This window comes from Homarus americanus, unplaced genomic scaffold (assembly GCF_018991925.1).
Source record: "Homarus americanus isolate GMGI-L3 unplaced genomic scaffold, GMGI_Hamer_2.0 scaffold33398, whole genome shotgun sequence".
NCBI lineage: Eukaryota > Metazoa > Arthropoda > Malacostraca > Decapoda > Nephropidae > Homarus > Homarus americanus.
Window position 1 is genome coordinate 53,484 of NW_024730646.1, and position 24,617 is coordinate 78,100.

Below are 24,617 nucleotides of genomic sequence, written 5' to 3' on the forward strand. Positions count from 1 at the left end.
CTCTCTTCCTCCTTTCTTTCTTTCTTTCCCTCTCTCTCTCTTCCTCCTTTCTTTCTTTCCTTTCCCTCTCTCCTTATCTCCCACAATCTTTCCTCCTACAGCAATGTGTCCCTCCTGCTTCTTTCCTCCCTCTCTCTTCCTCCTTTCTTTCTTTCTTCCTCCCCTCTCTTTCCTCCTTTCTTTCTTTCTTTCCCTCTCTCCTTATCTCCCACAATCTTTCCCTCCCTACAGCAATGTGTCCCTCCCTGCTTCTTTCCTCCTCTCTCTCTTCCTCCTTTCTTTCTTTCTTTCCCTCCCCCTCTCTTCCTCCTTTCTTTCTTTCTTTCCCTCCCTCTCTCTTCCTCCTTTCTTTCTTTCTTTCCCTCTCTCCTTATCTCCCAATCTTTCCCTCCTACAGCAATGTGTCCCTCCCTGCTTCTTTCCTCCCTCTCTCTCTTCCTCCTTTCTTTCTTTCTTTCCCTCTCTCCTTCTCTCCCACAATCTTTCCCTCCCTACAACAATGTGTCCCTCCTGCTTCTTTCCCTCCCTCTCTCTCTTCCTCCTTTCTTTCTTTCCCCTCCCTCTCTCTTCCTCCTTTCTTTCTTTCTTTCCCTCCCCTCTCTCTTCTTCCTTTCTTTCTTTCTTTCCCTCCCTCTCTCTCTTCCTCCTTTCTTTCTTTCTTTCCCTCTCTCCTTATCTCCCACAATCTTTCCCTCCTACAGCAATGTGTCCCTCCTGCTTCTTTCCCTCCTCTCTCTCTTCCTCCTTTCTTTCTTTCTTTCCTCCCTCTCTCTCTTCCTCCTTTCTTTCTTTCTTTCCCTCTCTCCTTATCTCCCACAATCTTTCCCTCCCTACAGCAACGTGTCCCTCCTGCTTCTTTCCCTCCTCTCTCTCTTCCTCCTTTCTTTCTTTCTTTCCCTCCTCTCTCTTTCCTCCTTCTTTCTTTCTTTCCCTCTCTCCTTCTCTCCCCAATCTTTCCCTCCTACAGCAACTTGTCCCTCCCTCTCTTCTGTCCCTCCTCCTTCTCTCCCTCCCTCCTGTCTCATGTCACCTTCACGGCCTCTACCATCTCCTCCATCCTCAAATTAAGCACAACCCAAGCTTCCCTCTCCCTCCCCTTCCCCTCCCTCTCCCCTCCCCTTCCCCTCTCCTCTTCCCTCTCCCTCCCTCCTCTCCTCCATCCTAATAAAGAACCTAGCCTAACCTCCAAATCCCCTCGACTAATACCTTAAATTTTCATGACAACACGAGCAATCACCTTCGCCTGGCGTTCCCTCCACCTCGATAATACACGTTGGAAATACACCGAAGAGGTCATAGCTCTTCAGTGTTGTGGAAGCTTAACATAGGTCAGGTTCATCCTAGGGTCATCAAGGAAGTTTTCAGTACTGTATGCCGGCAGGGGAAGGAGGTGGTTGAGGTGGGGTCAGGAGGTGTGTGGCTGGCTGGCTGGATACACTGTGAGTCTGTGATCTTATAGAGATGAATCTAGACTGTCAGTGTGAGACGTCGAGGCCGCATCAGTAGTGGGTCCTTGGTGCTGAGGACACTGAGGTACTGGCAGACCTCCTCCACTAGATCCTTCAGTTGACGATAAGAGTCAATTTTTGGATTCAATGGCCTACCACTCGTCCAAGGGCGGGGCCAGGAGAATACTGCCTCACTGCTCTAATAGCAGGGAGGAAACACTAGCAGGAAGACTCGTCACTAGCAGGGAGGACTCAATAACTAGAAGGACATGACTCCTAACCCCCAAAGTACTTACAACATTCTACATGGCTACAGCAGACAGTCGGCCACGATCGAGGCCTCTACCGCCGCACCTGAACCTCCCTGCTGTAGCAAACACAAGAGAAACAGTAAACAAACCTCAAACACAAACAGTAAACACACCTCAAACACAAACAGTAAACAAACCTCAAACACAAACAGTAAACACCTCAAACACAAACAGTAAACAAACCTCAAACACAAACAGAAAACAAACTTAAAACACAAACAGTAAACAAACATCAAACACAAACAGTAAACAAACCTCAAACACAAGCAGAAAACAAACCTCAAACACAAGTAAACAAACCTCAAACACAAACAGTAAACAAACCTCAAACACAAACAGTAAACAAACCTCAAACACAAAGCAGAAAACAAACCTCCAAGCACAACAGTAAGCAAAACCTCAAACACAAACAGTAAACAAACCTCAAACACAAGCAGAAAACAAACCTCAAGACACAAACAGTAAACACACTCAAACACAAACAGTAAAAAAACCTTAAACACAAGCAGAAAACAAACCTCAAACACAAGCAGAAAACAAACCTCAACACAAGCTGAAACAAACCTCAAACACAAACAGTAAACAAACCTGAAACACAAACAGTAAACAAACCTGAAACACAAACAGTAAACAAACCTGAAACACAGAAGCAGTAAACAAAGGCCTAAGCACAAACAGTAAACAAACCTCAAACACAAACAGTAAACAAACCTGAAACACAAACAGTAAACAAACCTCAAACACAAACAGTAAACAAACCTGAAACACAAACAGTAAACAAACCTGAAACACAAACAGTAAACAAACCTGAAACACAAACAGTAAACAAACCTCAAACACAAACAGTAAACAAACCTGAAACACAAACAGTAAACAAACCTGAAACACAAACGTAAACAAACCTCAACTAAAGTATGTTTAGGTTGAAGACACAAACAATCCAATATACAAACTCATCTCCCCACCACCACACATACACCCTCTCCTCTCCCACCACCACACATACACCCTCTCTCTCCCCCATCACCACACATACACCCTCTCCTCTCCCCCACCACCACATACACCTCTCCCTCTCCCCCACCACCACACATACACCCTCTCCTCTCCCCACCACCACACACACCCTCTCCTCTGCACCACCACACATACACCCCTCTCCTCTCCCACCACCACACATACACCCTCTCCTCTCCCGCCACCACACATACACCCTCTCCTCTCCCCCACCACCACACTACACCCTCTCCTCTCTCCCCACCACCACACATACACCGCTCCTCTCCCCACCACCACACTACACCCTCTCCTCTCCCACCACCACACATACACCCTCTCCTCTCCCCACCACCACACATACACCTCTCCTCTCCCCACCACCACACATACACCCTCTCCTCTCCCCACCACCACATACACCTCTCCTCTCCCGCCACCACACTACACCCTCTCCTCTCCACCACCACCACACATACACCTCTCCTCTCCCCACCACCACACATACCCTCTCCTCTCCCACCACCACACGCCCGCTCCTCTCCCACCACCACATACCTCTCTCCCACCACCACACATACACCTCTCTCTCCCCACCACATACACCTCTCCTCTCCCCACCACCACACCACACCTCTCCTCTCCCCACCACCACACACACCCTCTCCTCTCCCCACCACCACACATACCCCTCTCTTCTCCCCACCACCACATACACCCTCTCCTCTCCCCATCACCACATACACCCTCTCCTCTCCCCACCACCACATTCACCTCCTCTCCCCCACCACCACATACACCCTCTCTCTCCCCACCACCACACATCACCCTCTCCTCTCCCCACCACCACACACACCCTCTCCTCTCCCCACCACCACACATACACCTCTCCTCTCTCCCCATCACACACATACACCCTCTCCCTCTCCCCATCACCACACATACACCCTCTCCTCCCACCACCACACATACACCCTCTCCTCTCCCACCACCACACACCCTCTCCTCTCCCCCTACCACACATACACTCTCTCCTCTCCCCCATCACCACACATACACCCTCTCCTCTCCCCATCACCACACATACACCCTCTCCTCCTCCCCATCACCACACATACACCCTCTCCTCTCCCCACTACCACACATACCTCTCCTCTCCCCATCACCACACATACACCCTCTCCTCTCCCCATCACCACACATACACCCTCTCCTCTCCCCACCACCACACACACCCACCCTCTCCTCTCCCCACCACCACACATACACCCTCTCCTCTCCCCACTACCACACATACACTCTCTCCTCTCCCCCCATCACCACACACCCTCTCCTCTCCCCACCACCACCTTACCCTCTCCTCTCCCCATCACCACACATATCCTACACCTTCCCAACTTCTCCTCCCTCCCTCCCACAACCTCTTCCCCTCCTAACACTTCCCTTTCCTTTCCCCACGCCTCCAACTCCTCCCTCCTCTACCCCACGCCTCCAACCCCCTCCCCCCTCCCCTCTCCTCCCCACGCCGCCAACACCCCTCCCCCTCTCCTCCCCACCCACACAAAGCCACCGCCACAACAGGATTGCTCGGTGATCCCTTAATATAATTTTACTGATTAGTTTTTCCAGCGGGGCAGCGAGCGGTAGAAACACAGTGATTACCAACCTCGTTATCCTCACCGTCTTAAGATGGTTGTTCTCACCGTGCTGGAGGAGATGAGGGAATGGGGAAAGAAAGGAAGGGAGAGGGAGGCGGTAGGAGCTGGGGAGGTGAGTGTGGAAGGAGAGAGGGGAAAGGGAAGGAGGAATGACAGGAGGGTTAAAGTGGGAAGAAGACACGACAGGAAGTACAAGAAGGAGGGTGATAGGAGAAAGAATAGGAAGGAAGGAAGGAAGGAAGGAAGGAAGGAAGGAAGGAAGAAGGAAAGGAAGGAGAGTACGTTCATGCCTTGTTTTATGTACGTATGATCCACTAAGCATACACACACACACACACACACACACACACACACACCCGGTATATATTTACATTTACCAATATATGAATGCATATGTATGTACGTATGTATGTATGTATTTATGTATGTATTTATGCATGTATGTATGTGTGTATGTATGTATGTATGAATGTATATAGCATGAACGTATGTATATTTTTAACACATCAAGTTCACCTCCCTGATGGTAACTGTGGCGTGAGAACCTATATTATTATTATGTTCAGCAAGTGTGAAGATGTCACCGCCAGCCATACTCTCTCTCTCTCTCTCTATCTCCTTTATGTCTCTATCTTTATCTCATTCGCTCTCTCTCTCTCTCTCTCTCTCTCTCTCTCTCTCTCTCTCTCTCACTTTATGTCTCGATCTTTATCTCATTCTGGCTCTCTCTCTCTCTTTCTCTATCTCACTTTGTTCTCTATTTGTATCTCTCTCTCCCTCTGACTCACTTTCTGTCTCTATCTTTATCTCATTCTGGCTCACTCTCTCTCTCTATCTCATTCTGGCTCCTCTCTCTCTATCTCATTCTGGCTCTCTCTCTCTCTCTCTCTCTCTCTCTATCTACCTCACTCTGACTCACTTTCTCTTTCTTCATCACTCTGGCTTGGTATGGTGAGTATAGGGTGTGTGGTTGTGTATGAATGATTGGTATGGTGAGTATAGGAGTGTATGGTGTGTATGAATGATTGGTATGATATAGTGTATAGTGTGTTATGAATGCCCACTGTAAGTCTTCCCTTTTCTTAGTTATAACCTGAACATACATACACATATACATATATACATACATACACACAACTCATTCAAACATACATTCATACACACTCATACATACATACATACATACATACACAAACTCATACACACATACAAACATACATACACAAACTCATACATAACATACACCATCCTTGACCACCAGAGTCAAGACCTACCAGGCGCTGCTCCCCCCTTGGCCATGTTCGGCCACTCCTCAGAGTCCCTCCCCGACCCATCCTCACCACCAGATATTAACATAATCAAAGTGACAATTTCGTGTCGGAAGAAGTAGGATCAGTGTTGAGCTGTGATGAACAGTGTTTAAGCCAGTGAATTCAGCACCAGACAGTGCCAGTGAGCAGTGACCCACCGGTGAGATAAGCTCCCCTGAGAACTGACCATCTTCTGGCCGGGAGGTGCTAATCAGTCCACTATAAGAACAACAGTGGGTCGGCTTCATCACCTGACACACCACCTGGCACAGAGGACATAAGAAACATAAGAAAATAAGGAGTCTGCAATAGGCCGGTTGGCCTGTGCATGGCAGCTCCTGTCTAGAGTTACTACCACTCTCTATCATCCATGAATCTATCCAGTCTCCTTTGGAAACTTTCCAGCGTTCCAGCACTTACTACAAAGTTGCTAAGCTTTTTCCACTCGTCCACCACCCTATTTGTGAACCAGTTCTACCTATCTCCATCCTAAACTAAACTTATCCAACTTGAGTCCATTGCTTCGGTCCTATCCTGCTCGGATATTATAAGAACTTTATCTATATCCTTTATTGATTCCTTTCACCCACTTAAATACTTCTATCATATCTCATATGTCTCCATGACCACGTGAGGTCCTTCAAATCAACACCTACGGACGAGTTACTGCACCACAGGGCCTATGTGACCTCCACACAGCATGGCAAGAGACCAGCCCGGCCATCAGCTGCAAACTATAATAATTTTATGTTCATGTTCCTTCTCCTTTCAGTAATGGAAGCTTTTGTTAAACGACCACCCACCCCATGTCTTTGTATGTAATAAGTAGTTTTGTCTTATGTATATTTTCAGTCTTCAGGCTGCAGAACTTTTCAATAAACCGTTAATTAGTATTATTATATTCATATACAAACTCATACATACATACATAGCGATAATACACAACACTGACCTGACCTCCTGGCGCCCCCACCAGCTGACGAGTTAATTATCAGTTCTCTGGCATCACCAAGGCCGTCCACCTCACTCCAGGGTACAGCTGCCAGGAGGAGTTTACCCATTACTAAATACACCTCAACTTAATCTAATACCTTAGCAATCTAATACACCTCAACTTTATCTAATACACCTTAACTAACCTGTACCTCAACTAATCTAATGGACGTTAACTAACCTAATACACCTTAACTTAATCTAATACACTCAACTTTATCTAATACACCTTAATCCAACTAATACCTTAGCAATCTAATGGACGTTAACTTTATCTAATATGTTAACTTAATCTAATGGACGTTAACTTTAATCTAATACACCTTAACTAATCTAATGCACCTCAACTTTATCTAATACCTTAACCAACCTAATACACCTTAACTAATCTAATGGACGTTAACCAACCTGATACACCAACCAATGGGCGTTAACCAACCTAATGCATAGCCAATCTAATACACCTCAACTTTATCTAATACCTTAACCAACCTATGCACATGCTAATCTAATGGACGTTAACAACCTAATACACATCTTAATCTAATGGACGTTAACAACCTAATACACCTTAACTTAATCTAATACACTCCTTTTATCTAATACGCGTAACTTACCTAATATACATTTCTAATCTAATGGACGTTAACTTAACCTAATCACCTTAATCAATCTAATGGACGTTAACTCTAATACACCTTAACCAATCTAATGGACGTTAACTAATCTAATACACCTTAACTTATTCTAATTGAAGTTAACTTAATCTAATACACATTAACTAATTCTAATGGAACTTAACTGAGTCTAATGAAACTAGATTTAATCTAATGGAACAACCAATCTAATACATAATAATCTTAATGGAGTTAACTTAATATAATGGAACTTATTTAATCTAATGGAACTGAACTTAATATAATGGAACTGAGCTTAATTTAATTTAATTTAATCTAATGGAACTCAACAATGGAACTGACCTTAATTTAATCGAATTGAACTTAATTTAATTGAACTTAATTTAATCTAATGGAACTAAAAGATAATCTAATGGAACTTAGCAATTTTATAAACTTATAGCATTTTTACTTGTTCTAATAAAACTTAATCAATAGAGGTTAATTTAATCTAATGGACGTTAACAATCTAAAACTAATATTCAGTAGCATCCATTTTTTACTGACTAACCCAAGACTAACCTAACCTAACCCAAGACTAGCCTACTATTGAGACTAACCTGCTTTTCTAACCCAAGATAACCTAACCTAACCCTAGCAACCTAACCCAAGACCTAACTAACCCTAACCCAAGACTAACCTATCCTAACCCAAGACTAACCTAACCAACCCCAAGACTAACCTAACCTAACCCAAGACCTAACCTATTTAACTAAGACTAACCTAACCTAACCTAAGACTAACCTCAACATAACCTAAGACTAACCAAACCTAACTGAATAACCTAACCTAACTATTTAAGACTAACTTCAACCTAACCCCAAGACTAACCTGCACCTAACCCAAGACTAACCTAACTAACCTATTTAAGACTAACCTAACCTAACCTAACAACCAACCCCAAGACTAACCTATTATAACCTATTTAAGATAACTACTTCTATTGAAGATAACCTAACCTAACCTAGACCTTCTAACCTAACCTATTTAAATTCTTCTTCCTAACTGAAGACTAACCTGCTTCTTCTATTTAGACCAAGCTTCTAACCTAACCTAAGACTAACCTAACTCTTCCAAGACCTAACCTAACCTAACCTATTGAAGACCCCAACCTAACCCAAGTTAACTAACCTATTACGAATAATCTAACCTAACCCAAGACAACCCATTTAACCTATTTAAGACTAACCTATAACCCTAACCTAAGACTAACCTAACCTAACCCTAACGAGACTAATCCTAACCTAACAAAGACTAACCTAATTTAACTTCTTGAGCTAACTTCTTCTTCCTAAGACTAACCTAACCTAACCTAACCCAAGACTAACCCTAACCTAACCTAAGACCAACCTAACTCTTCCCAAAATTCTTTCCTAACCTAACCCGGCTTTTACCTTACATAATCTCTCCTGGGAAAACCTATATATATTTAACATTACAAGAAATATATCCCCCACCAAAAAAAAATGTTTTTGAGATCTCCCCCAGGGCTGTTGATTTACCTCACCTCTGACCCTCTTCCCTTCATGTCAGACCATCTATTGTATCATTCTGCCTCTTTTATCTGATTATATCCAGAGTCAGTAGTTAAGGAACTCCTAGTTTAGCCCCGCCGCCTCTTTACGGTCACAGTCACCTTTACGTCCTCTAACGTCACTATCCTACAACTGTTTTAACTGTAAGATACCGACCTCTTGTGACACAGCTACACATTTCCGTGGTTGACCAGAAGTGTGCAGTATCAGCTTGGTCTGGGTCAGCTTGCTGCCGGGTGTGCCCAGCTCTGCAATACACGGATGAAACCAACATTATGTTTTGTAGTTCATTATATACTGTATATTGTGCAGTAAATTGGCTAATTTATTTTAGATGTCGTTTACTCACATGTGAATTATGATGCCTTCCATAATTTAGTTTTGTTTATCATTATTTTATCGTTTTTATTCGCTATTGTTTTTATATATATATATATATATATATATATATATATATATATATATATATATATATATATATATATATTCATCGTCGAAAATGTGTGGTGAGGTGAAGTCGTGTTGTGGTGTATGAAGGGGGGTGGTGGTGGTGACGTTTAAACAAAGAGCATCAGCGAGGGCTCATCACTTGGGGTTGTTAGTGTTGGGTGGCGGGGCGCGGGAGCATCAGGACCGTAAAAGTCATCTCTCGCTGAGATTGGGTTCTGATGGCGCTGGGGGAGAAATAGCTTGCTCTTTGATTGGCTTTGTTGGGAACATTATTCTGGTGTGTCGGAGGCGTCTCAGCCTCTGGTTGACCGGCCGGAGCGGCCGTCGCCGCCGCCACGACCCATATCTTGTTTTTTGCTGGTGATCTGCCTCTTGAGCCTCTTACCCCTCCTTATGGCTGATAAACCTCCCTAGTGCCTCCTGATTTATGGCTCATATACCGGTTCTAGTGTCTTTGTACTTGTATGCGGCTGATGGTTCTCTCCAGTGCCCTCACGGCCATTGTCTCTAATTTATGGCTAAAAAGTCCCATCCATTTTCTTGTTAAGATTCATCGGTGGCTTTACCCTATAATTATAGTTGTGTTCGTCTGAGTGGTTTATTGATTATCTCTACTGACTCGGGAGCCATCTAATGTTAACAGATGGTTAGTAAATCTCACTAGTGTTGTGCGTTTTGCATCGGCTTAACGTCCTGCCAGCTATTTATATATATATATATATATGTATGTATATATCAACCTCAACCCGCTTGATTCGAACCCGGCCTATGTTCCATGTCTGTGACAGGGACTTTACCTTCTGGACCACCAGGATACAAAAGCAGTCCTAGACTCTTATATTTCACACAAAGCCTGTTCAACGAGCTTCTGGCGTGGTGAAACTCTAATGGGGACTACCCGTATTACGTAGGTGGTCGATAACGTTTTACCAAATCTTGATTCAAAACACGAGGATCATATATATTTTTTGGGCTAATGGGAAATAAATAAAATTAATATATATATATATATATATATATATGTATATATATATATATATATATATATATATATATATATATCGTAAGAAAAATTACAATGTTGTAGGGTGTAGGTTGTCACCACCAGGGTGTAACAACATCCTCCATTAGAATCTAAAGGAGAGTGTTGGTGTACCATCCTACATCACCGTCCTCACCTGAGTGTTGGGACAAATAGCTTTGGTCTTTATATACGAAGTCTCCTGACGCCCAGCCTGCTGGTAGCCAATCAGCAGAGCAGGACAGAAGCCAACGTGTCAGTTATTTAAATTTCCAAATGTCAGCCAACGGACGGTATGGTTTGAGGCGGCGTGAACTCACTCGGTAATTTTCCAAATATCCTGCAGTCGAGGATTTATTTATTTAACTTTAGTGAAATGTCTTTTAATCAACGTAAATTATTTTTGTGTTTCATATAAAAGGATTAGACGTGTTTCTGTCATCGACACCACATGGAATTATTTTAACTGGTCTTTTATAGATGTTTCATAGAAAATATTGATTATTGAATCATTTTCATCTCCGCTAGTACTTTCCCTCCTAATAATAATAATAATAATAATAATAATAATAATAATAGTAGTAGTAGTAGTAGTAGTAGTAGTAGTAGTATCCCCCCGTTTGGCCACCACTACCACCAGGATGACAACAAAGCCAGGAACTGTGAGACGCCCAATACTGAGGACTGACTTAGCGCTGTGTGTTGTGGCTACCTGTGTGGCGGACTACCTGCAGGCCGGAGGAACAGGCTACCTGCAGGCCGGAGAAACAGGCTACCTGCAGGCGGAGAACGGGCTACCTGCAGGCCGGAGGAACAGGCTACCTGTAGGCCGGAGGCAGGCTACCTGCAGGCCAGGAGACGGGCTACCTGCAGGCCGGAGAAACGGACTACCTGCAGGCCGGAGAGCGGCTACCTGTAGGCCGGAGAAACAGGCTACCTGCAGGCCAGAGAAACAGGCTACCTGCAGGCCGGGAGGAAGCAGGCTACCTGTAGGCCGGAGGAAACAGGCTACCTGTAGGCCAGAGAGAACAGGCTCCCTGCAGGCCGGGAGAAACGGGGCTACCTGTGGGCCGGAGGAACGGCTGCCTGCAGGCCGGAGAAACGGGCTACCTGCAGGCCGGAGAGAACAGGCTACCTGTAGGCGGAGGAAACGGCTACCTGTGGCCAGAGGAAACAGGCTACCTGTAGGCCAGAGGGAAACAGGCTACCTGTAGGCCGGAGGAACAGACTACCTGTAGGCCGGAGGGAACAGGCTACCTGTAGGCCGGAGAAACGGCTACCTGTAGGCCAGAGGAAACAGGCTACCTGCAGGCCAGAGACAGGCTACCTGCAGGCCGGAGAAACGGCTACCTGCAGGCCGGAAAACCGGGCTACCTGTAGGCCGGAGAAACGGCTACCTGGCCGGAGGCAGGCTACCTGCAGGCCAGAGAAACGGACTACCTGCAGGCCGGAGAGCAGGCACCTGCAGGCCGGAGGGGAACAGGCTACCTGCAGGCCGGAGAAACGGGCTACCTGGGCCGGAGAGCAGGCTACCTGTGGCCGGAGGAAAGGGGCTACCTGCAGGCCAGAGAACGGACTACCTGCAGGCCAGGAAACGGACCTGCATTCTCTTTTTGTTTTTTAACTATCTACTGTACGTGCAGGCTGGAGAAATGAAACTGAATGCAGGCCGTAGAGAGACTAGCAGGCAGGTCAGACACACATCCACACTGGCCACACACACACACACACACACACACACACACACACACACATGTTATTGTTTTAAATGTAAAGTGAATAACAAGTATTTTACAATGACCAAAATGTCGTCATTCATCTTGTTATTTATGAACAATTGTTTTTAGGTTTAATTGAGTATTTTACGCTTATTCGAGAGGTAGGTTAGGTTAGGTTAGGTGAGGTTAGCTTAGGTGAGGTTGATTAGGTGAGGTGAGGTGAGGTTAGGTGAGGTTGATTAGGAGAGGTTAGGTGAGGTGAGGTGAGGTTAGGTGAGGTTGATTAGGTGAGGTAAGGTGAGGTTACGTTAGGAATCTTCTAAGTCGTTAACTTCCAAATGTAGTAATTTAATCTTATGATGTACCGTGTGGTTAATATACAAGCGCGATGAGTCACCCGGAGTCACCAGTTAGTCACCATAAAGTCACCAATAGTCGCCAGAAACGCCAGGAGTCACCAGTTAGTCGCCAATAGTCGCCAAGAGTCGCCAGTTAGTCACCATAAGATACCAATAGTCGCCAGAAACGCCAGGAGTCACCAGTTAGTCACAATAAAGTCACCAATAGTCGCCAGGAGTCACCAATTAGTCACCACAGTCACCAAAAGTCGCCAGAGAACGCCGGGGTCACCAGTTAGTCACCATAGTCACCAATACTCGCCAGAAACGCCAAGAGTCACCAGTTGGTCACCAATAGTCACAATAGTCGCCAGTTAGTCACCATAAAATCTTAATAGTCGCCAGAAACGCCAGGAGTCACCAGTTAGTCACAATAGTCACCAATAGTCACCAGTTAGTCACCATAAGTCACCAATAGTCGCCAGAAACGCCAGAGTCACAGTTAGTCACCAGGACTGAGGCAACACATGGCTTCAGTTAACAAATTTTCCGTGAACTTTTAAGTTATGCCAAGAGGCGCCGCCCACCTACCACGGTCTGGACCTCACCCAGCGGCCTCTACCTCACCCAGCGGCCTCTACCACCCAGCGGTCTGTGACCTCACCCAGCGCCCTCTTCACCCAGCGGCCTCACCTCACCCAGCGGCCTCTACCTCTCGCAGCGTTCTGTCCTCACCCAGCGGCTCTACCTCACCCAGCGGTCTGTACCTCACCCAGCGGCCTCTACCACCCAGCGGCTCACCTCACCCAGCGGTCTGTACCTCACCCAGCGGTCTGTACCTCACACCAGCGGTGTACCTCACCCAGCAGCCTCTACCTCACCCCGAGGGCCTCTACCTCACCCAGCGGCCTCTACCTCACCCAGCGGTCTGTACCTCACCCAGCGGCCTCTACCTCACCCAGCGGTCTCTACCACCCAGCGGTCTCTACCTCACCCAGCGGCCTCTACCTACCCAGCGGTCTGTACTACCCAGCGGCCTCTACTCACCCAGCGGTCTCTCACCAGCGTCCTTCCTACCTTACCTAGCGGTCTGTACCTCACCCAGCGGTCTGTACCTCACCCAGGCCTCTACTCCTCACCCAGCGGTCTGTACCTCACCACCCAGCGGCCTCTACCTCACCCAGCGGTCTGTATCACCTCACCCAGCGGCCTCTACCTCACCCAGCGGTCTGTACCTCACCCAGCGGTCTGTACCTCACCCAGCGGCCTCTATCCTCACCCAGCGGTCTGTACCTCACCCAGCGGCCTCTACTCACCCAGCGGCCTGTACCTCACCCAGCGGTCTGCCCCCACCCAGCAGTCTGTACCTCACCCAGCGGCCTCTACCTCACCCAGCGGCCTCTACCTCACCCAGCGGGTCTGTACCTCACCCAGCGGCCTCACTACCCATGGCCTCACTCACCCAGCGGTCTGTACCTCACCCAGCGGCCTCTACTCACCCAGCGGTTCGTACTCACCCAGCGGTCTGTACCTCACCCAGCGACTCTACCTCACCCAGCGGTTCGTATCACCCAGCGGTCTGTACCTCACCGAGCGGCCTCTACTCACCCCAGTCTATAACTCACCCAGCGGCCTCTACCTCACCCAGCGGTCTGTACCTCACCCAGCGGTCTGTACCTCACCCAGCGGCCTCTACCTCACCCAGCGGTCTGTACCTCACCCAGCGGTCTGTACCTCACCCAGCGGTCTGTACCTCACCCAGCGGCCTCTACCTCACCCAGCGGTCTGTACCTCACCCAGCGGCTCTACCTCACCCAGCGGTCTGTACCTCACCCAGCGGCTCTACCCCACCCAGCGGTCTGTACTCCCTCACCCAGCGGCCTCTACGTCACCCAGCGGTCTGTACCTCACCCAGCGGTCTGTACCTCCACCCAGCGGTCTGTACCACCCAGCGGCCTCTACCTCACCCGGTCTGTACCACCAGGGCCTCTACCTCACCCAGCGGTCTGTACCTCACCCAGCGGTCTGTACTCACCCAGCGGCCTCTACTTCACCCAGCGGCTCCTACCTCACCCAGCGGTCTGTACCTCACCCAGCGGCGTCTACCTCACCCAGCGGTCTGTACCTCACCCAGCGGCTCTACTTCACCCAGCGGCCTCACTCACCCAGCGGTCTGTACTCACCCAGAGTGTCTGTACCACCCAGACTCTACCTCACCCAGCGGTCTGTACCTCACCCAGCGACCCTACCTCACCCAGCGGTCTGTACCTCACCCAGCGGCCTCTCTACCTCAGCGGTCTGTACCTACCCAGCGGCTCTACCTCACCATGGTCTGTACCTCATCCAGTGGTTCTGTTTCACCCAGCGGTTCCACCTCACCCAGCGGCCTCTACCTCACCCAGCAGTCTCTACCTCACCCAGCGGTCTCACCTCACCCAGCAGTCTCTACCTCACCCAGCGGCCTCTCACCCTCACCCAGCGATCTGTACCTCACCCAGGTCTGTACTCACCCAGCGGCCTGACCTCACCCAGCGGTCTGTACCTCACCCAGCGGCCTCACCTCACCCAGCGGTCTGTACCTCACCCAGCGGCCTCTACCTCACCCAGCGGTCTGTACCTCACCCAGCGGTCTGTACCTCACCCAGCGGCCTCTACCTCACCCAGCGCTGTACCTCACCCAGCGGTCTGTACCTCACCCAGCGCCTCTACCTCACCCAGCGGTCTGTACCTCACCCAGCGGTCTGTACCTCACCCAGCGGCTCCTACCTCACCCAGCGGTCTGTACCTCACCCAGCGGTCTGTACCTCACCCAGCGGTCTGTACCTCACCCAGCGGTCTGTACCTCACCCAGCAGTCTCTACCTCACCCAGCGGTCTGTACCCCACCCAGCGGTCTGTACCTCACCCAGCGGCCTCTATTTCACCCAGCGGCCTCTACCTCACCCAGCAGTCTCTACCTCACCCAGCGGCCTCTACCTCTGCCCAGCGGTCTGTACCTCTCCCAGCGGTCAGTACTCACCCAGCGGCCCCTACTCCTCACCCAGCGGCCCCTACCTCACCCAGCGGCCTCATCCTCACCCAACGGCCTCTACTCACCCAGCGGCCTCTACCCCACCCAGCGGCATCTACCTCACCCAGAGGTCTCTATCACCCAGCGGCCTCTACCTCACCCAGAGGCTCTCCACTACCCAGCGGCCCCTACCTCACCCAGCAGTCTCTACCACACCCAGCGGCCTCACCACCCAGAGGTCTCACCACCCAGCGGCCTCTACCTCACCCAGCGGCCTCTACCTCACCCAGAGGTCTCTACCCCACCCAGCGGCCTCTACCTCACCCAGCAGTCTCTCACCACACCCAGCGGCCTCTACCTCACCCAGAGGTCTCCTACTCACCCAGCGGCCTCTACCTCACCCAGAGGTCTCTACCACCCAGCGGCCTCTACCTCACCCAGCAGTCCCACCACACCCCAGCGGCCCTACCTCACCCAGCAGCCCCACCCCACCCAGCGCCTCACCACCCAGCACCTACCCCACCCAGCGGTCTGTACCTCACCCAGCGGCCTCACTTCACCCAGCGGCCTCTCATCACACCCAGCGGCCTCTACCTCACCCATGGTCTGCACCTCACCCAGCGGGCTCCACCTCACCCAGCGGTCCTGTACCTCACCCAGCAATCTCTACCTCACCCAGAGGCCTCACCTCACCCAGCAATCTCACTCACCCAGCGGTCTCTACTCTCACCCAGCGGCCTCAGCACCTCACCCAGCGGTCTGTACCTCACCCAGCGGTCTGTACCTCACCCAGCGGTTTTACTTTACCAAGCGGCCTCTACCTCACCCAGGCCCCACCTCACCCATGGTCTTGACCTCACCCAGCGGCCTCACTCACCCAGCGGCCTCTACTCTCACCCAGCGGTCTGTACCTCACCCAACGGTTTCTACTTTACCAAGCGGCCTCTCACCTCACCCATCTCACTCACCCAAGCGGCCTCTACTCCACCCAGGGCCTCTACTTCACCCAGCGGCCTCACCACCCCAGCAGCCCTACCTCACCCATGGCCTCTACTCACCCAGCGGCCTCATCTCACCCAGCGGCCTCACCACCCAGCGGCCTCACTTCACCCAGCGGCCCTACTCACCATGGCCTCACCCCACCACATGCCCCTTGTCACCCCAGCCCCCACCACCATGGCCTCTTTCTCACCCAAGCGGCCCCTAATTTCACCCAGCGGCCTCTCATTTCCACCCAGCGGCCTCTCACTTCCAACCAGCGGTCTCCATCTCACCCAGCGGCCTCTACTTCACCCAGCGGCCTCTATTTCAACCAGCGGCCTCCACCTCACCCAGCGGCCTCATCTCACCCAGCGGTCTCTACTTCACCGAGCGGCCTCTACTTCAACCAGCGGTCTCTACCTCACCCAGCAGCCTCTACCTCACCCAGCGGCCTATTTCACCCAGCGGTCTCTATTTCGCCCAGTGGTCTCTATCTTCCACCCATCGGTCTCTACTTCACCCATCGGTCTCTATTTCACCCTAGTGGTTCTTACTTCACCCTGCGGTCTCTATTTCACCCAGCGGTCTCTATCACCCAGCGGTCTCTATTTCACCCAGCGGTCTCTCCACCCCAGCGGTCTCTATTTCACCCAGCGGTCTCTTTCTTCACCGCGTCTCTATTTCACCCAGCGGTCTCTATTTCACCCAGCGGTCCTATTTTCACCCAGCGGTCTCTACTTCACCCAGCGGTCTCTACTTCACCCAGCGGTCTCCTATTTCACCCAGCGGTCTCTACACCCAGCGGTCTTCTACTTCACCCAGCGGTCTCTACTTCACCCAGCGGTCTCTATTTCACCCATCGGTCTCTTACTTCACCCATCGGTCTCTATTTCACCCAGCGGTCTCTATTTCCACCCAGCGGTCTCTATTTCACCCACTACTACCACAACTATTACCCCTCACTACCTCAACCACCATTACTACCACAATTACTACAACTACTACAACTACAATCACTATTATTACCATCACTACCACCACAACCTTTACTTCAACAACTACTATTTCAACCCCTCTACCACAATCACCACACCACCACCACTACTACCACCACAGCTACCACAATCACTACCATCACCACCAGATCTACCATAATCACTACCAATCACTACCACCACTACTACCACAGCTACCACAATCACTACCACCACCACCACTAATCTCACCACTCACACCACCACTACCACCATCGGCTTACTTAGATCAGATTAAATGATGTTTGGACCACTTCCATGTATGGGGAGAGGGTAGGAGGGTGGGTGGAGGGAAGGAAAATGAGGAGGGAAGAGGGAGGGAAGGAGGATGGAGGAAAGGAAGTAAGAGGAGGGAAGAGGGTGGGAAGGAAGGAAGTATGAGGAGGGAAGAGGGAGGGAGAGTGATGGAGGAAAGGAAGTAGGGAGGGAAGAGGTGGAAAGAAAGGAGAGGGAGGAAGAGGAGAGGAGGGAAGGAAAGAAGTAAGAGGAGGGAAGAGGAGGGAAGGAGGGAAGGAAAGAAGTAAGAGGAGGAAAGAGGGAGGGAAGAAGGAGGGAAGGAAAAGGGAGAGGAGGAGAGTGCTCATCCGTGGAGTTTATATTCTAATACTGTGATGGAGTGGTGGAGGAGGAGGGGTAGTGGTGGAGGAGGGGGTAGTGGAGGGAGGGTAGTGGTGGACGAGGGAGGGTAGTGGTGGAGGGAGAAAGGGGGTAGTGGTGGAGGAGGGGGGGTAGTGGTGGGGAAGGAGGAGGGTAGTGGTGGAGGAGGGAGTAGTGAGGGAGGGGGTGGGGTGGAGGGAGGGGGGGTAGTGGTGGAGGAGGGAGGGGTAGTGGTGGAGGGAGGGGGTAGTGGTGGAGGGAGGGAGGGAGGGTGGTGGAGGGAGGGGGTAGTGGTGGAGGGAGGAGGGGTAGTGGTGGAGGAGGGAGGGGTAGTGGTGGAGGGAGGAGGGAGGGGTAGTGGTGGAGGGAGGGAGGGTAGTGGTGGAGGGAGGGGGGAGTGGTGAGGGAGGGGGGTAGTGGTGGAGGGAGGGGTAGTGGTGGAGGAGGGGGGATAGTGGTGGGAGGGAGGGGGGGTAGTGGTGGAGGGAGGGGTAGTGGTGGAGGAGGGAGGGAGGGAGGTAGTGGAGGGAGGGGGGGGTAGTGGTGGGAGGGGGGTAGTGGTGTGTAGGGAGGTGGTGGTGGAGGGAGGGTAGTGGGTGAGGGAGATTTTGGGAGGGAGGGGAGGGTTGTGGAGGGAAGAGGGTGATGATGGAGGAGGTGGTAAGATGGGTAGAGGGAGGAGGAGGGGGAGGGTGAGTGAGGGAGGGCAGTGAGTGGAATCTCAGTTGTCTATCAGGTAGATGTGATGTCATCCCTCTCCTCCCTCTCACCCCTCCACTCCCTCACCCTCCTCACCCCTCCTCTCCCTCACCCACTCCTCCCTCACCCTCCACTCCCTCACCCCTCCACTCCTCTCACCCCTCCTCTCCCTCACCCTCCTCTCCCTCACCCCCCAACTTCCCTCACCCCTCCTCTCCTCTCACCTCCCCACCCCTCCTCTCTCCCTCACCCCTCCACTCCCTCACTCTCTCGACCCTCATTCCCTCCTCCTCCTCTCCTTCCCTCTCCTCCCCTCACTTCCAGGCCTAGCTTCTATAATGTTATGGAACATTTTCTTGTCACTCTGATGTGTGTGTGTGTGTGTGTGTGTGTGTGTGTGTGTGTGTGTGTGTGTGTGTGTGTGTGTGTGTGTGTGCGCGCGCGCTTTACGTCCACTGGCCACCAAATACCATCCTGATTCCACCACCCACCCCACTCGGCCACCAAACACCACTACAGTATATCTTGCCTTCCCACCACCCCACTCGCCCACCAAAACCATCACATCCTGCCTCACCCCACTCACCTCGGCACCAAAACACCATCACATCCTGCCACGCCCTCACCCCACTCGCCCACCACCATCACATCCTGCCTCGCCCACTCACCTACAAACGCCATCATATCCTGCCTCACCCCACTCACCACCAAACATATCATCCTGCCTCACCCACTAACCCCACTCGGCCACCAAACACCATCACATCCTGCCTCGCCCCTCCACCCACTCGCCCACCAATCACCACCACATCCTGCCTCGTCCACTCACCCACAAAACGCCATCATACTACTTCGCCCACTCAGCAAACGCCATCACATCCTGCCTCACCCACTCACCTCCTCGGTCACCAAACATACATCCTGCCTCCCCCACTCGGTCACCAAGCACATCACCACATCCTGCCTCTCCCCTGGCCACCAAACATCACCCCCTGCCTCTCCCACACTCAGCCTCCAAACATCACCACATCCTGCCTCTCCCACTCAGCCTCCAAGCATCCACATCCTGCCTCCCCCTCAGCCTCCAAACTATCACCACATCCTGCCTCTCCCTCAGCCTCCAAACATCACCACATCCTGCCTCTCCACTCCCAGCCTCCAAACATCACCACATCCTGCCTCTCCCTCAGCCTCCAAACATCACCACACATCCTGCCTCTCCCACTCGGCCACCAAACATCACCACATCCTGCCTCTCACTCCAGCCTCAAACATCACCAATCCTGCCTCTCCCCTCAGCCTCCAAACATCACCACATCCTGCCTCTCCACTCACCTCACCTCGGCTAATCACCACATCCTGCCTCTCCCACTCAGCCTCCAAACATCACCACATCCTGCCTCTCCCCTCCACCCCACTGGGCCATCAAACATCACCACATCCTGCCTCCACTCAGCCTCCAAACATCACCACATCCTGCCTCTCCCTCACCCCACTCAGCCATACCACATCCTGTCCTCCCCACTCAGCCTCCAAACATCACCACATCCTGCCTCCTCCCTCAGCCTCCAAACATCACCACATCCTGCCTCTCCCTCAGCCTCCAAACATCACCACATCCTGCCTCTCCCACTCAGCCACCAAAACTCACCACATCCTGCCTCCCTCAGCCTCCAAACATCACCACATCCTGCCTCCCACTCGCCTCCATACATCACTCTCCCTCCCACCCCACTCGGCCACCAAACATCACCCTGCCTCTCCCCTCAGCCTCCAAACATCACCCATCCTGCCTCTCCCACTCACCCCACTCGGCCACCAAACATCACCATCCTGCCTCTCCCACTCAGCCTCAAACATCACCACATCCTGCCTCTCCCACTCACCCCACTCGGCCACCAAACATCACCATCCTGCCTCTCCCCTCAGCCTCAAACATCACCACATCCTGCCTCTCCTCAGCCTCCAAACATCACCACATCCTGCCTCTCCCCTCAGCCTCCAAACATCACCACATCCTGCCTCTCCTAGCCTCAAACATCCACATCCTGCCTCTCCCACTCGCAAACATCACACATCCTGCCTCTCCCCTCCACTTACAAACACATCCTGCCTCTCCTCAGCCCAAACATCACCATCCTGCCTCTCCCACTCACCCCACTCGGCCACCAAACATCACCACATCCTGCCTCCCCGCCTCAAATCACCACCTGCCTCCCTCCCCACTCGGCCGCATCACACATCCTGCCTCTCCTACCAGCCTCCAAACATCACCACATCCTGCCTCTCCCACTCACCCCACTCGGCCACCAAACATCACCACATCCCGGCTCGCCCAAACTTGCATTAAATTAATTCCTTCTTTGTGGAAACGGTTTTCCAGATCTCCAGATTTCCAGCGGGAGTAATTAGATGCTGGAAATTTTCACTTTATGAGTTTCCAGACAAACTTTGTCGCTCATTTGATTTCGCTCATATGTGTGTGGACCTTCCCTCCCCCCTACCTCCCTCCCTCCCCTCTTCTCTCCCTCCCTCCTTCTCTCCCCTGCGTCCATCCCTCCTTTCCTACCTCCCTCCTTCCCTCCCCCCTTCTCCTCCCCTCCCACCATCCTCCTTCCCCTATGGATCTCGCTCTCCCTCCCCTCTTTCTTGATCCTCAGCCCTCTCCCTCCCTCAATCACGGCCCTTACTCTTCTTCTTCTTCCTCCCCTCCATGCCCTCTTCTCTCCACCCCTCTCTTTCTTCCCTTGCCCCTCACTTCTTTCCTTCCTTACCAATACCCTTCCTCGTTTTCCCTCTCCCCTTTCCTTCTTTACTCGTCCCTCCTTACTTTCCCCTCTCCTTCTTCCCTCCCCTCCTCTCTCTCATTTCCTCCCTCTCTGTTACTTTTTTACTCGCCTCTCTTTCCTTTTCCTCTGGTCCTTCTAATCCTCTCTCTCCTTCATTTCTCTCCTCTCCCTAACCCTTCTGCCCTCCTTCCACCCCTTACTCATTCCTCAAACCTCTCCTCTTCCTCCCTCATCCCTCTGCTCTCCTCACACCCCTCCCTCCTTCCTCCCAGGATTTAATCTTCTCTCACCCCTCCCTCCACCCCTCCCCTTGCTCTAACTTCCACCCCAACACCTAATTTCTCTCTCTCTCTCTCTCTCTCTCTCGTCCAAACTCTGCATAGACAACTTAAGGAGATCAAGAACAAGTGTAGCACTCATGTGACCACTTAACATCCTATAACGGTATTATTGTAATACTTCTGACACCTCCACCACTTATTTTTTGCCGACTTCCATGCGTTGACACTTCTGGGGCTTCTTGACGGGTACCCTTATCACCTGACAATTGTGGATACCCGACATATCCGCATTTTGAAACTTGTGGCCATTTGACAGTTGTGGCCACTTGACAGTTGTGACCACTATACAGCCTCTTCTTAACACTTGTGACCACTTGACAGCACTCATTTTTTACCTCTGACCACTCTCTTGAGAATTATGGCCACAGATAGGGCCACTTGATAGTTGAAACTTTTGTAACTACTTAACACACTCACCACTTGACACTTTTGTCGTTCACCGACACTTTCAATAATATACTTGACACTAATCCTGAACTAATATTAAGTGGGCTGGATAGTATGTGTTTTATTATTATTATTATTATTATTAATTATTTTTTTGTTGTGTTGTTGTTATTATTATTATTATCATCATCATCATCATCATCAGTAATACGACCCCCTAAGAGCAACAGTGGTCCATAAAATCACTGGACGTGGCCATTTACTTAAATTGTAATCTAAACTCACAAAGCTGCATTAATCACCTAAGGTTACTTTTAGCAGCAACAGCACTGTGAGCTACTTAAACACCTATGATTATTATTACTCAACTCAGTGGGCGAAGGAAATCCAAGTTCTGTCGGAAATTGCTGAAACTGAGCCACATGTTTGTATATGTGGCATTCACCCCCAGAGTCAAAAGTCGTTGGAGCTACCTGATGAGCTACCATACCTGAAATCGGATCTCTCCTCTGCCCTCTAGTGTAGGAGTCCACCAGGGTCGCCTTTATTCCAACACTAGTGAAACACAACTACCTGACCCCAGCAGAAAGATCACCCCTTGCACTCCCACTGAGACAAGGAGGAATGGGAATCACTAACCCAGAGGAGTTTGCTGCTACTGAACTCTGTCAAGCTCACGGCAGCCCTCACTGAACACATAATAGCTCAAAATGCAGCAAGTGACGAACAAACTGCACAATATTAGACGTTCCATTACGAAAGAACGGCAGCACACCCAAAGCGAAAAACTTTAGCAACTGATGCAACAACTTGAGGAAAAAAGTAGCTGTCGCCTCAAACTAGCAAACAACGTTACCAATAAGAGCAAAGGGCTTCAGCCTTAATAAACAAGAATTCATTGACACATTACTCTAAGGTATGTTAGGCCAGTAGAAGGCCTGTCACGCCATGGAGTAAAAGACTGGAATTATAGTACGCATGAGGTACAAGGGACCTCACAGAGAAAATGATGAAATATGCCTCGAAGTCGCTGTGGAACTGACGTTCTGACCTTCTCCCCATTGGACGGTGAGCGCTTCCTCCACCGGACTGCCAGCACAATCAACCAAGCCCGTGTGGACGTCAGTGGTCAAGGATTCTTGACAAAGGGACAGCGAGTCTTCTTTGACATTAAAATCTTCGATCCCCTGACCACATGCCACAGTGATCTGTATCTCGAGGCAGCACACAGGAATAACGTAGACCAAGGCAGCTTCACTCCCATGGTATTCATATCAGACGGGATGGCACCTAGTACAAGGTGCTTCTACACCAGACCGGCCGAGACCTTATCAGAACAGAATCAGCAGCCCAGAGGCCACGTGGCGGCCTGGTTGAGGTGTTACCTACCCTTCTATCTCTGCCCCTAAACCAACAACAGTCACAAAAATAAGACTATGAGGCAACAGTCGCTGCATAGATCTATGGCTTAACTAACTCAGCTCGAGTAGACACCTTTGTATTGGGATAGTTAGGTAATAAGGTGAAGAAGGTATGGCTATTGGGGAGGCTGGAGGCCATTTTAAAAAAATACCGAAAAAAATAAAAGCAGTAATTGAGGTCGTAGCAATAGTAGTAATAGTTATTGTAGTTGTAGTGAAGTATATTCAGTTTTGTCTCGTTAACATTGTATCTGTTAATTTACTTCATTTACCCAGAGATCAGGAGACTGTCCCTATACTGACCCCCACAAGATACAGGTCACCTCCTCCCCACCCCTGACCAGCCTAGGAGACACTACCCTCCACCACCCTGACCATCCTAGGAGACACTACCCTCCACCACCCTGACCAGCCTAGGAGACACCACCCTCCACCACCTGACCATCCTAGGAGACACTACCTCCACCACCCTGACCATCCTAGGAGACACTACCCTCCACCACCCCTGACCATCCTAGGAGACACTACCCCACCACCTGACCATCCTAGGAGACACCACCCTCCACCACCATGACCAGACACTACCCTCCATATCCTGACCATCCTAGGAGACACTACCCTCCACCACCCTGACCATCCTAGGAGACACTACCTCCACCACCCCTGACCATCCTAGGAGACACTACCCTCCACCACCCTGACCATCCTAGGAGACACTGCCTCCACCACCTGACCTCCACCACCCCTGACCATCCCAGGAGACACTACTCTCCACACCTGACCATCCCAGGAGACACTGCCCTCCACCACCCCTGACCATCCTAGGAAACACTACCCTCCACCAACCTGACCATCCTAGGAGACACTACCTCCCACCACCATGACCAGACACTACCCTCCACCA

General features: G+C 50.6%; 1 protein-coding gene across 1 annotated transcript; it reads left to right on the plus strand.

The window, feature by feature from the left end:
* Positions 1-12,505: 12,505 nt before the first annotated feature.
* LOC121867069 (mucin-5AC-like) lies at positions 12,506-22,812 on the plus strand. The gene is made up of 4 exons (XM_042366824.1): positions 12,506-12,577; positions 13,195-16,221; positions 16,329-17,366; positions 22,666-22,812. The coding sequence occupies exons 1-4, from the start codon at positions 12,506-12,508 to the stop codon at positions 22,810-22,812; spliced, it is 4,284 nt and encodes a 1,427-aa protein (XP_042222758.1).
* The last annotated feature ends 1,805 nt before the right edge of the window (positions 22,813-24,617 follow it).